The sequence below is a fragment of the Cebus imitator genome, unplaced genomic scaffold, assembly GCF_001604975.1.
Source record: "Cebus imitator isolate Cc_AM_T3 unplaced genomic scaffold, Cebus_imitator-1.0 Scaffold802, whole genome shotgun sequence".
Lineage (NCBI taxonomy): Eukaryota > Metazoa > Chordata > Mammalia > Primates > Cebidae > Cebus > Cebus imitator.
In genome coordinates, this window is record NW_016108117.1 from 38,323 (window position 1) to 50,970 (window position 12,648).

The window sequence follows — 12,648 nt, forward strand, 5'->3', positions numbered from 1 at the left end:
CAAGCGATTCTCCTGCCTCAGCCTCCCAAGTAGCTGGGATTATAGCCATGCACCACCAAGCCCGGCTAATTTTTTGTATTTTTAGTGGAGACAGGGTTTCATCATGTTGGCCAGGTTGGTGTCGAACTCATGACCTCAGGTGATCCACCCACCAGACCCCCCAAAGTGCTGGGATTACAGGCGTGAACCACCATGCTCGGCCGGCTGATTGTTTTTATTTAAATTTCTACCTTTTAGAGATATATATTGAAATATTTACAAATAAAACATAAGCTGGGCACAGCGGCTCATGCCTGTAACCCCAACACTTTGGGAGGCTGAGGTGGGTGGATCACCTGAGGTCAGGAATTCGAGACCAGCCTGGCCAAAATGTGAAACCCTGTTTCTACTAAAAATACAAAATTAGCCAGGCATGGTGGCACATCCCAGCTATTTGGGAGACTAAGACACACCGGGAGGCAGAGGTTGCAGTGGGCCGAGATCATGCCATTGCACTCCAGCCTGGCCAACAACAGCGAAACTCAGTCTTAAAAAAAAAAAAAAAGCGGGGTGGGGAGGCGTCAGGTTGGGCACAGTGGCTTACGCCTATAATCCCAACACTTTGGAAGGCCAACGCAGGCGGATCACGAGGTCAGGAGTTTGAGACTAGTCTGACCAACATGGTGAAATCCTCTCTACTAAAAATACCAAAAAAAAAAAAAAAAAAAAATTAGCAGGGTGGTGCACAGCTTTAATCCCAGCTATTCAGAAGTCTGAGGCAGAAGAATCACCTCAACCCGGGAGGCAGAGGTTGCAGTGAGCCGAGATCGTGCCACTGTACTCCAGCCTGGGCAACACAGTGAGACTCTGTCTTAAGAAAAAAAAAATTATGTGATATCTAGGATTGGCTATAAAATAATCCAGTATACTTTAGATGAGTTTCTATAAATGAAATGAGATTGACCGTAAGTTGATTACTTTTGAGAATTCATTATACCATTCTCTACTTTTTTATCTTCTATTTTGAAATATTCCACAATAAAAAGCTTTAAAAAAAAAAAAAAAGGGTCACTAGACCAATAATTCATACAGAAAAGCCAGGGTTCATGCCAGATATATAATGAATATTTAGAGCATAGTACCATAAAATGCTTCCCCAAATTTGCATTAGAGTAATATTCTAACAGATTATCATTGTGTTATGACATTTAAGCATACTAAATATAAAATCATTTCTAAATTTTTATATAAACCTATTCCATACCTACAACAAAGTAGAATATTTCATTGAAAACCACATGCAAATAAATTTCCAATACTTAAAACTAAAGCTTCAGTTTTCCTTTTTTTTTTGAGATGGAGTCTTGCTCTGTTGCCCAGGCTGGCATGCAGTGGCATGATCTCGGCTCATTATAACCTGTGCCTTTGGGGTTCATGCGATTCTCTTTCCTCAGCCTTCCGAGTAGCTGAGATTACAGGCACATGCCACCACACCCAGCTATTTTTTGTATGTTTAGTAGGGACAGGGTTTCACCATGTTAGCCAGGATGGTCTTGATGTCCTGACCTTGTGATCTGCCCGCCTTGGCCTCTCAAAGTGCTGGGATTACAGGTGTGAGCCACCACACCCGTCTAAAGCTTCAGTTTTTCAACTGAATCACATAATGAAACAAACACACTCTGCATGCCTGATAAAACTTTAAGCCCCCAAAACTTACTCAAACTGGTTACAATCTAAGATCAGAAGTTTAAGAAACAATTTTTTTAAATTACACTTCAAAAGCAGGAAAAACCCCAACATATTCACAGACAAAAACAACAACATCAACTAATTGGGCAAGCATTCAATTAGCAATCCAAATGAGACTTCGATCCTTGTTCTATATAACATTCTGGGCCAAGATCTTAATCTGTATTTATTATTACTATGTTGAACCATTAAAGATTTATTAGACATCCCAAACCTCCTTCTTTCACCATCTTAGAGAAGATATCAATGTAATTCTCATCCATAAGCATAAAATAGTCTCAAATATTGATAAACACAGTATTCCCCTGACACCCCTCAAGAGCCAGAATGCTGGAACAGAAAATCGCTATGTAGCCAACTTCCTATTATAAGTGATAATAGTAACCAACTATTCTGGAGACCATTCCCAAAATTCAATTTAGTTTCTAAAGTGTATCTACTGCTAAGAAAAAGTAACAAAAAGCACAGAATCAGATACACAGTAGACACTCAACTCTTTATTGGTACTAACCTCCCTATCACTATTCTCCCAAGGCTGCCTTCCAGTGAAAGTGCTAATGAGTGGGAAATGGGCCAAACTAGATTGAGAAGTAAAATAAACTAGAGAATCAGCCATCAGTAATAGGGACATAACCTTCTTGCCCCTACTGTCAGGTTTAATATCCTAAAATATTCTTAACTCATGAATAATGACACCACTTGAACTAGCCAGAAATCAGCTTTTAAAGTGTCTTATCGTATATTTTGGGCCCTTCATTTAAATTACAATCATACTGATGGAAAATCTATATTTTTCTTCCAAAAAGTCAACAGAAAGACAAGTTATCCTTAATACAAAAAAACTGCATATAACCTCCACAAAAGTCTTTAAGATTATCTCTACTGGGATTGCACTTTTAAAGTTTAAATGATCAAATCCAACAGTCTTTTTACAGGCCTTCTCCTCAATTTCCTTTTATACCATTTACCATCCATTCCTTGAAATACCTCAATATCACTGTTTGTCGGTTCTTCTCTGTATTAGTTTCCCATTGCTGCTGTAATAAATTACTAAAAACTTAGTCGCTTAAAACAACACAAATTTATTATCATTCTGGAGGTCAGAAGCCTGAAATCAGGGCCTGGCACAGTGGCTCACGCCTATAAACCCAGCACTTTGGGAGGGCAAGGCGGGTGGATCACCTGAGGTCAGGAGCTTGAGACCAGCCTGGCCAACAAGACGAGATCCTGTCTCTACCAAAAATACAAAAATTAGCTGATCGTGGTGGCAGGCGCCTATAATCCCAACTACTCAGGAGGCTAAGGCAGGAGAATCACTTGAACCCGGGAGGCATAGGTTTTGGTGAGCCAAGATCACACCACTGCACTCTGGCCTGGGCGTCAAGAGCAAAACTCAGTCTCAAAAAAAAAAAAAAAAAAAGCCTGAGTCTCATTGGGCTGAGTTGTCAAATTGCTGGCAGGCCTGGTTCCTTACGTGGAGGATCTGAGAGAAGAACCTACTTCCTTCCCTTTTTCAGCTTCTAGGGTCCACCTGCATCCTTGGCTCATAGGCCCTTCCTGGAATCCTGCCAATCTCTTGCTTCCTTCATCATATCTCCTATTCTGATTCTGCTCTCTTGCCTCCCTTTTTTTTTTTTTTTTTTTTTTTTTTTTTTTTCCCCATTTTGGCCTGTTTGGTTTTGATTTTTTGACCTCAGGTGATCCACCCATCTCAGCCTCCCAAAGTGTTGGGATTACAGGCGTAAGCCACCGCACCCGGCCTTTCGCCTCCCTCTTAAATGGTTGCTTATATTGGGCTCACCTGGATAACCCAGGCTAATCTCCTTATCTCGAGATCCTTAAATTAATCACATCTGCAAAGTCCCTTTTACCATGTAAGGTAACATATTTACATGTTCTGGGGATTAGAACTTAGACATCTTTGGGGCACCATTAGTCAACCTACCACATCTTCCAATGGTTCTAACTTGAATTTCTGCATTCTCTGCCTACCAGCTACTTGTGTTTTCTGTTCTTCTCTATATATTTTCTCCCCCTCCTCTTTCACTCATTACTTCAACTCTCACCTTTATGCTAAAATCAAGTGTCTTGTCACAAATATGAGAAAACTGGAGCATAGACAAGAAAGTGACTAGCCTTCAGTCACACAGATGCCAATAGGATATTTACTTATTTATTTATTTGAGACACAGTCTTGCTCTGTCACCAGGCTGGAGTGCAGTAGTGTGAACACAGCTCATTACAGCTTCAACCTCCTAGGCTCAAGTGATCCTCCCACCTCAGCCTCCCATGTAACTGGGGCCACATGTGTGCACCACCATACCTGGCTAATTTTTTCTTTTTTTGTGTGGGGGTTGGGGGGAGTGGGTTGGAGAGATAGGGTCTCACCACATTGCCCAGGCTGGTCTACTCCTGGTCTCCAGCAATCCTCCTACCTTGGCCTCCCAAAGTGCTGGGATTACAGACATTAGCCACCATGCACAGTGCCTATAGGAGATTTCTACTTGTATGTCTTAAGAATACCTCAGTCTAATCATTGACTGAATACTACTTTTGCCTGAATAACACAATTCTTTCAGACTCAAAAGCTAGAATTGTACTACTCTTTCTTCTCATTTCCATTCACTCAGCTGGTACTCTCAACTCTGTCTCCATTCATTCAAAAATCCAAGCGCTGCTTCAGAATCCCAAAATACTGCTTTGTTGGGTAGTGACCCTGCTCAAACCCACAAAAAGTCTCTAATAAGGAGTCCATTAAGCCTCCTTAGCCAGATGTCTGATGTTCAGAGCCCTCTAGAATGTCACCCCCACTCTCCCTTATCTCTAACCCTTCAAACACATCCAGTATGATTTCCCAGTGTCCTCTGCCTACACACCACACTCAGTCCTATTAATTTGCTCATGCTGCTCTACCATCCTGGACTGCCTTCCTTTGTCCTTCCACTTAGGAAAAAATCCTTTCAAGGGTATTACAGAATTTAGAATGCTAAAAGTAATCACTTTATCTGTCTCCAAATCTGACTGTTAGTTCCTTGAGGGCAGAAACTATACCACATATATACCCTAGTACAGGCTTACAATCTACCATTTAGACGTTCAATATTAGTTGTTAATTAAGAATCCAAGAAAACCTCTAAAGAGAAAAACATAGGACACAAGTAAATTACAGCATATTATTCAAATATCAAAAACTTTAGGCCAGGCACGGTGGCTGGTTTGTTCAGAGACAGGGTCTTGCTCTGTCGTCCAGGCTGCGATGCAGTGGCATGATCATGGCTCACTGCAGCCTCCAACTCCTGGACTCAAGCTATCCTCCAGCCTCAGCCTCCCAAGTAGCTGCAACTACAGACATGCACCACCATGCCTGGCTAATTTTATTTTTTTGTAAAGAGGGATTGTTGTCCAGGCTGGTCTAACTCCTGAGATCAAATGATCCTCCGGCCTCAGCTTCCATTTCTTGTGATTATAGAGACAAAATAACTGATGAATGACTGTCATGGGCTGAGGGTGAGGGGAGCTGTCTACATAGGAGCACAAAAAATCTTGAGGGTAGTGGCAATGTTCTACATCTTGATTATAGTGGTGGTTTCACAACTGTATGCATTTGTCAAAACTCATAGGATGCTACACTATAAAGAGTGAATTTTACTGTATATAAAGTATATCTTTATTTTAAAATATGTAAAAAGAAAAAAACAATTTTATGTCACCAAGAAGATAGGTCCAACACCTTACCTTCAGCAGAATTGTGCTTAATCCACATATATTGACAGGTTGCCTATTTCAAAATACTCACAGAGAAGAAGATTCTAAAAGTCCAAATGGTGATATACAGTTATTCTGCAGGAATTTAAGAACTGGGAGAAGGACAGGTGTGGTGGCTCCCACTTATAATTCGAGTACTTTGGGAGGCTAAGGGGGCAGAACTGTAGCCCAGGAGTTCAAGATCAGCCCTGGCAACACAGTGAGACTCTTCGTCTACAAAAAATTTTAAAAATTAGCTGGATGTGATGGGGTGTGCCTGTAGTCCCATTTACTACAAAGGCTGAGGTGGGAGGATCACTTGAGCCTGAGAGGTTGAGGCTGCAGTGATCCATGGTCACACCACCACACTCCAGTCTGCGCAACAGAGAGAGACCCCATCACCAAAAAAGAAGAAGAAGAAGAATGAGAAACAAATTTGGTGGAACAAATGAAAGTCATTTTTATCTATACTTTCAAAAAGCACACACAAAAAGCTAAATTTCCTAATATGGCTTTGAGGTCCAACATGGTCTGATGCAACTAATTAAGCAATCTGAAGAGGTAAGCTACTAAAATGACTCAGGATAGATGACTATTCTAGATGGACAGTAATAACAGAGCAAACAGGAGTTTCTGAATCCTATGTTGCCATGGGTCCTGACACTAAGCAGAATTCATCAATATTCAGGGCAAGGCAAAAGTAACTTCGCAGATGGAACTACAAGAGGAATGAGTAATAAACTCAAAATAAAAGAGAAAAGGTTAAAAGCACAAGCTTTATTTTACCGTATAAGTTAGCACACAAAATATACTATTTTATATTGAACTGAACACTTAGTCATCTTGGTCATCTTCTGTCTCAGTCTGAATATAAATTGCTCAGCCTATCCTCCTCCCCATACTTGTCCCTATATCATCTCTCTTCCTGAGAAATATGTGATTTTAGCCTCCCTGAGGCTACAGGGTCAGACTGAGGCAACTCTAGAATGACAAAGGCTTATTCCGCTACAAATTGAATTCCAGTCTGGGGTGACCCTGAGGGTTCAAATTTGGACCCTGTACATTATAAAGCCAGTCTGAATTTCTTTTTCTTTTTTTTTTTTTTAATTTTTTTGAGATGGAGGCTTGCTCTGTTGCCCAGGCTGGAGTGCAGTGGTATGATCTCAGTTCACTGCAACCTCCACTGGGATTCTCCTGCCTCAGCCTCTCCGAGTAGCTGGGACTACAGGCTCATGCCACCACGCCCAGCTAATTTTTGTATTTTTAGAAGAGACGAGATTTCACTATGTTGGCCAGGGTGGTCTTGAACTTCTGACGTTGTGATCCACCTACCTCAGCCTCCCAAAGTGCTGGGATTACAGGTGTGGGCCAGCATGCCTGGCCACCACTCTGAATTTCTGAATCAAGCATGAAATTATTCTAATCTCCTTGGTAGCCCTCCAGATGAAGACTGATTAGACTGCACTAAGAAACAAGACCTATGGTGAGTGACATCCAGTATCCCTCACCACACTCAGCACAGATTTAAGAGTCAATATAATAAGTAAACATTCATTTTAATGAATCCTAGAAAAATCCCTTTTCTGGCCAGGCACGGTGGCTCACACCTGTAATTCCAGCAATTTGGGAGAGCGAGGCAGGCAGATCATGAGGTCAAGAAATTGAGACCATCCTGGTCAACATAGTAAAACTCCATCTTTACTAAAATACAAAAATTAGCTGGGCGTCGTGATGCACGCCTGTAGTCCCAGCTACTTGGGAGGCTGAGGCAGAATTGCTTGAACCCAGGAGGCAGAGGTTGCAGTGAGCGGAGATTGGCCACTGCACTCCAGCCTAGCAATAGAGCAAGACTCTGTCTCAAAAGAAAAATCTCTTTTCTGAAAGCAAGGACTTGCGTCTTACAACAGCAATAATTTGGTAGTTATAGTTTTTAAGCACATGTATCTAGGCCTAGAGTACCTAAGATTATAAAGCTAAGGATACCAATATAGTCAAACTTAATAAATAAATAAAAGTTTTAAAGTACTAGATCACATAGAATTATTAACAAATATTCCTGGCCTTACAATGTGTCTACGCAAATGAAACAGAAATGCCTTTGTGAGCAAACACGTGCTTTCAAGCGTTCTACAATCAGATTAATACCTTGCTCATTAAGGACTCTAGGACACCACGTGCATACACACCAAATCTTAATTTAGTCACTGAAATTTAGCCTGCATCAGTTTCCAAGGCTTTCACCAGAGTTGGTCTAACCTTTGAGATACTTCTTATCCCAGTCTAATTCAAGTATTATTAATAGGCTCCCTGGAGCTTGTTATCTTTGACTCAAGCACCTCGTGGTCTCAGCAAAGGCTGCCAAGAAAGAAGGTCTCTAAGTCAAAAGAAACAGAAAGGCACCACAAGCTGCAATGCAAATTATCTACTGTGTCGCTGTAGGAGGAGAAGAAAAATTGTCCCCCAGTATTATCTGGGGGCTTCTTCTAACAAGCCAAGACAATAATCCACAGTTGGTCAAGTGGCCATGGCCAAAAGAGGGAAAAGAAGCAATTATCCAGATAATTTATATCATGCTTGTATAAAAGATGGACATTTTAAATAAATAATTCAGATAATTGTACCACTCACTCTCCATTTCACAGAAGGTGAATCGGTTGTAGAGTAGGTGGTTCAGCTACCAGCAGCTCCAGTCTCACATTTGAAAATAGGTCGGCCAGGCACGGTGGCTCATGCCTGTAATCCCAGCACTTTGGGAGGCCGAGGCAGGCAGATCATTTGAGGCCGGGAGTTTGAGACCAGCCTGGCCAACATGGCAAAACCACATCTCTACTGAAAATATAAAAAATAGCCAGGCATGGTGGTGGACAACTGTAGTCCCAACTACTTGGGAGGCTGAGGCACAAGAAGCACTTAAACTTGGGAAATGGAGGTTGCAGTGAGCCGAGATTATACCACTGTACTCCAGCCTGGGGGACAGAGTAAGACTGACTCACAACCCAAACAAAACAAAACAAAAAAACTTCTCAAAGTCATGGAGAAACATATTGTAACTCTTTGGAAACCGACTTGCAATATTCTGAAACCAATAAAGGCCCATTGTCTTGATTCAAAGATATAGTTTCTCAACAGAAGATCTTAAATCTTTAAGCAGCTTAATTTTTAGCTGAATTTGTCTAGGCTTAAGTATACCTGTTCAATTCAACTCCTTGTCAGTCCTATAAGTGGAAACGAATGCTTATAGTGTGTTTACAGATGCTAAAAGAAAAATCCACAGCTGTCATCACCTTCTCTTATTTCAAGAAATTACTAGCCAGGCATGGTAGCTCACACCTATAATCCCAGCACTTTGGGAGGCCGAGGTGGGCAGATCACCTGAGGTCAGGATCACCTGAGGTCAGGAGTTAGTCAGAGCCTCACTAACAAGGTGAAACCCTGTCTCTATTAAGAATACAAAAATTAGCTGGGTGTGGTAGGGCACACCTGCAATCCCAGCTACTCAGGAGCCTGAGGCAGGAGAATCACTTGAACCTGGGAGACGGAGGTTGCAGTGAGCCGAGATCACGCCACTGCACTTCAGCCTGGGGGACAGAGTAAGACTTCATCTCAAAAATAAATAAATAAATAAAAATATTACTAACTGTGAATAGCATATAATTGAGAGAGGTTGCACTTCACGATCTGGGGTGATAGTAAGAAGGAAAAGAACCAAGGTGGTTAGTCTTGAGAGAAGGTCTCAGAAAAATGGTTATCTGGTATGGAAAGGAGATCTACCACGAGTGACCTCAAAGAAGGTGCTTTTCTCACAGTGATGGTAAAATGTGCATGGTAAGAACCAAACTCAGCTAGCAGCATCACCTTAAAAGAAACAAGGCTACAGAGTTACACTAAGAAAACCATGCTTTGATAGAAGTGATTCAAAAAAGGAACACATGGACTAGAAAGCTGGATTGTATTTCTTTATCCTCCATAAACCCATGAAATGATTTCTTTCAGAATCCAGATCTCGATTGCCTTTATATCCCAAATACATCTGAAAAATAAGAATTCAGCCGGTGCAGTGGCTCACGCCTATAATCTCAGCACTTCGGGAGGCCAAGGCGGACATGATTGTCTGAGGTTGAGAGTTCAAAACCAGCCTAGCTAACACGGTGAAACCCTGTTTCTACTAAAATAACAAAAATTAGCCGGGAGTGGTGGCAGGCGCCTGTAATCCCAGCTACTCAGGAAGCTGAGGCAGGAGAATCGCTTGAACCAGGAAGTCAGAGGTTGCAGTGAGCCAAGATCGCGCCATTGTACTCCAGCCTGGGGAACAGAGTGAGACTCCATCTCCAAAAATAAAAAGAAAATAACCTTCCCAAAGAGTTCAGAAATTGAAGGTTTAAAATTTAACGTGGTTCTCTTAGATTTTATCTTATTTTACATTCAGCTCTTTATTAAGTGGGACATAAAGCTCTCGTGATTTAAATCTGAAAAAGCCATGCTTGTGGGCCACTTCTTTATTTTCTAACTTTGCACAAAGAATTTTCCTGAGCTTCAGTTTCCTCATCTGTAAAATGAGCATAACAACACTACCTGCCACACCTGCTTCAAATGATCACTGCTGAGACTCATAAGAGCATATGAATTCAAACAGCAAAGCACTCTACAAATATTGGTTGCTACCTTAGGTGGTGAAATATTCTGAGCAGAAAAAAAGATGAATACAAAATAGGGTGAAAAAGTTTCTTCTACCTGAGAGAGAAGGGTTGCAAATATAGTGAGAAGTAGCTTTAAGCTACTGGCTAAATATATTTAGGGAAGAGGTCTGACATAAAGTTATTACTTAGAAGTGGATTCTCATGCCAACACATCCACTTTGCACAGACGGCAGAAGAAGAAAAATAAGAAAGATTAAGAGTGGGTGTCCGGCTCTCAGCTCACCAAAATAACTGATGAACTTCCATTCGAGGACAGAGAGTGTCGTTCGGCATGACAGTTAGTAGATAGAGAATACTGTTGCATTAGGTGATAGAAGTAAAGGTGTTACCAAGCACAGATCATCCACAATCCATATAGTAAAGCTATGTATAGGGCATGGGATATCTATAGGGCACTTTAGAAAAAATGAAGAATAGAGAGGCTATTCCATAAGTATCAGACAGAAGTAATTCAATAACTTAGTTCTCCACAGGAAGCTCTCAGGGAGGTAGCACTGCTGAGAAGAAAGTTAAGATACCTCTAACAACGAGGTCGGGGTGTTCTAGGAGCTATAGCTTAGAGGCGACACAAACTGTTTTGAAGTACTACAAATCAACAAAACGAGAGTGTAGTTTGAGATCTGATTGTCTTTATGCAGTATAAGGCTTTACTCTCTAAGTGATCTAAGATAGTCTATAATGGGAACACACAAGAGAACTGAATTTTCTGAAAGGGCAACAGATGACACTGTGCCTATGAATGACACGGTGTGCAAGCACGCCAACCAGACATAAGTGAAGATAATCTATAGGGATAGAGGCACGGACAAAATCATCGGTAACCATGACAACACAAGTAGGTGGAGGGAAATACAAACACTGACCAGGCAGCCGGGTGACACTATTCCTAAAGGTAGAGACCCTGGGGTCGGAAAAAGACTTGATTAGTGGAGGAAGCTGGCCAAGATGAAACCGACTAGCCCAAGAGGGCAGTGTCCGTGCAGGAAGACTCGGCGGCAACACTGATACTCCCCATGAGACGGCTCGCAGGGTCAAAGGCTCATCTGTAGGAGGCTGGACGCCTCTAAGACCGAGACAGGAGTTACCTGGTGCAGGGCTGTCAAGCCGTCGACGTTGACAGTGTTGATATCGGCACCTCTTGCCAGAAGCTTTTTCACCTCGTCGGTGTCCCCGCTAGAGCAGGCGGCCAGGAAGACAGCACCGTCTTCGAAGCGGACCCTGGGGCTCCCGCGCCTGGTCAGCGGCTGCCGCCCAGTGCCTCGTCGCTCCGCAGGCTCCTGCTCTGTCAGTGAGCCCCGCCAGCGCCGAAGCTGCTCTGCCCGCCGCATTCGCGCCGACTCTGCCCGCTTCCCTCCTATATGCTCCAGCTCCGCCATTGCTCCGGCCTCGGCCGCTGCTGCTGAAACTACCAACACTAAATTACTGTTGAGGCTCGGGTTGCCGCTGCCACCTCCCTCAGAGCGCTTCAGCCGGGAGCAGAGGGCGGAGACCCACGCGCCGCCATCTTTACTCCTCCCGCCACTAGCACCGCCCGCACGCTCCCTAGGCTTCAATACGCAGGCACTGCCCGGGCTCGGGTCATCACGGGACTTGTAGTAAGAGGCCTGCCCTAAGGGTAATTGATGGCGGTAAGGGAACTACAAATCCCTGGATGCATCAGAAAAGAGGCGAGGACCGGCGGCTCTCTCTTTAGCAACCGGACCCAGCGGGGTCACCTTTGCCCTAAAGCTGGAACGGTCTCCTGGACTGGCGTCAGCCTCTTCCTTTAAGCATTTTGGGAGTTGTAGTTTATTCTTGTTATGACTAGTAACTAATCTTAGCTCCCTAATTATCTCATCAATCCCTTGGAGTGGAAAAGGGGCGGTAATTATGCCTATTTTCTGGAGGGGAGAACTAAACATTAAGTACCTAAACGACTGGAATCTATGTCCTAGTTCTAATTCTAGAGTGTTATTAACGTGTATTAATCACAGTAAATGTGAATGTGCATGGGGAGGAGGAGCATACATACACAGTATTACATGTTTTACATAAATACTGTCAGCATGGACACTTATTTTAGGCCCAGAAAAGACCTTGAAAATGATGCATTCGGAAGTAGTGAAAAGAGCTTAAGCTTTGAATTTAAATTGAATTCACAGCCGTAGACAAATCACTTGACTTCTCTGAGCCACTTTTCTTACGTGTAAGTGAGAATAATATCTCACAGGGTAGTCGTGTGGATCAAATGAAATAATACATGCAAGGATGCCTAGTACTATCTTTGGCATATATTGGATCCCAATAAATGATTTCTCTTACCTCTCCCTCCTCCTCTTCTACTCTTTTCATATATCTTAAATTCCTACAAGACAAATGTGTTGTCTTCCATGATTTTTATTAAATTTCTTTTCTTCGGAGATAGTCTCAGTCTCACTCAGGCTGAGTGCAATGGCACATCATGGCTCACTGCATACTCAACCTCCTGAGCTCAAGCAAT

At 42.6% G+C, this 12,648-nt stretch overlaps 1 protein-coding gene across 1 annotated transcript in view; it reads right to left on the bottom strand.

The window, feature by feature from the left end:
• LOC108297455 (protein phosphatase 1 regulatory subunit 12B-like) overlaps positions 1-11,724 on the bottom strand; it is a 20,263-nt gene extending 8,539 nt beyond the window's left edge. Inside the window, exon 1 of the mRNA XM_017520114.2 lies at positions 11,255-11,724. Within this exon, the coding sequence (XP_017375603.1) occupies positions 11,255-11,545 (291 nt within the window). The 5' untranslated portion in view covers positions 11,546-11,724. The remainder of the gene's footprint in view (positions 1-11,254) is intronic.
• Positions 11,725-12,648: the final 924 nt, after the last annotated feature.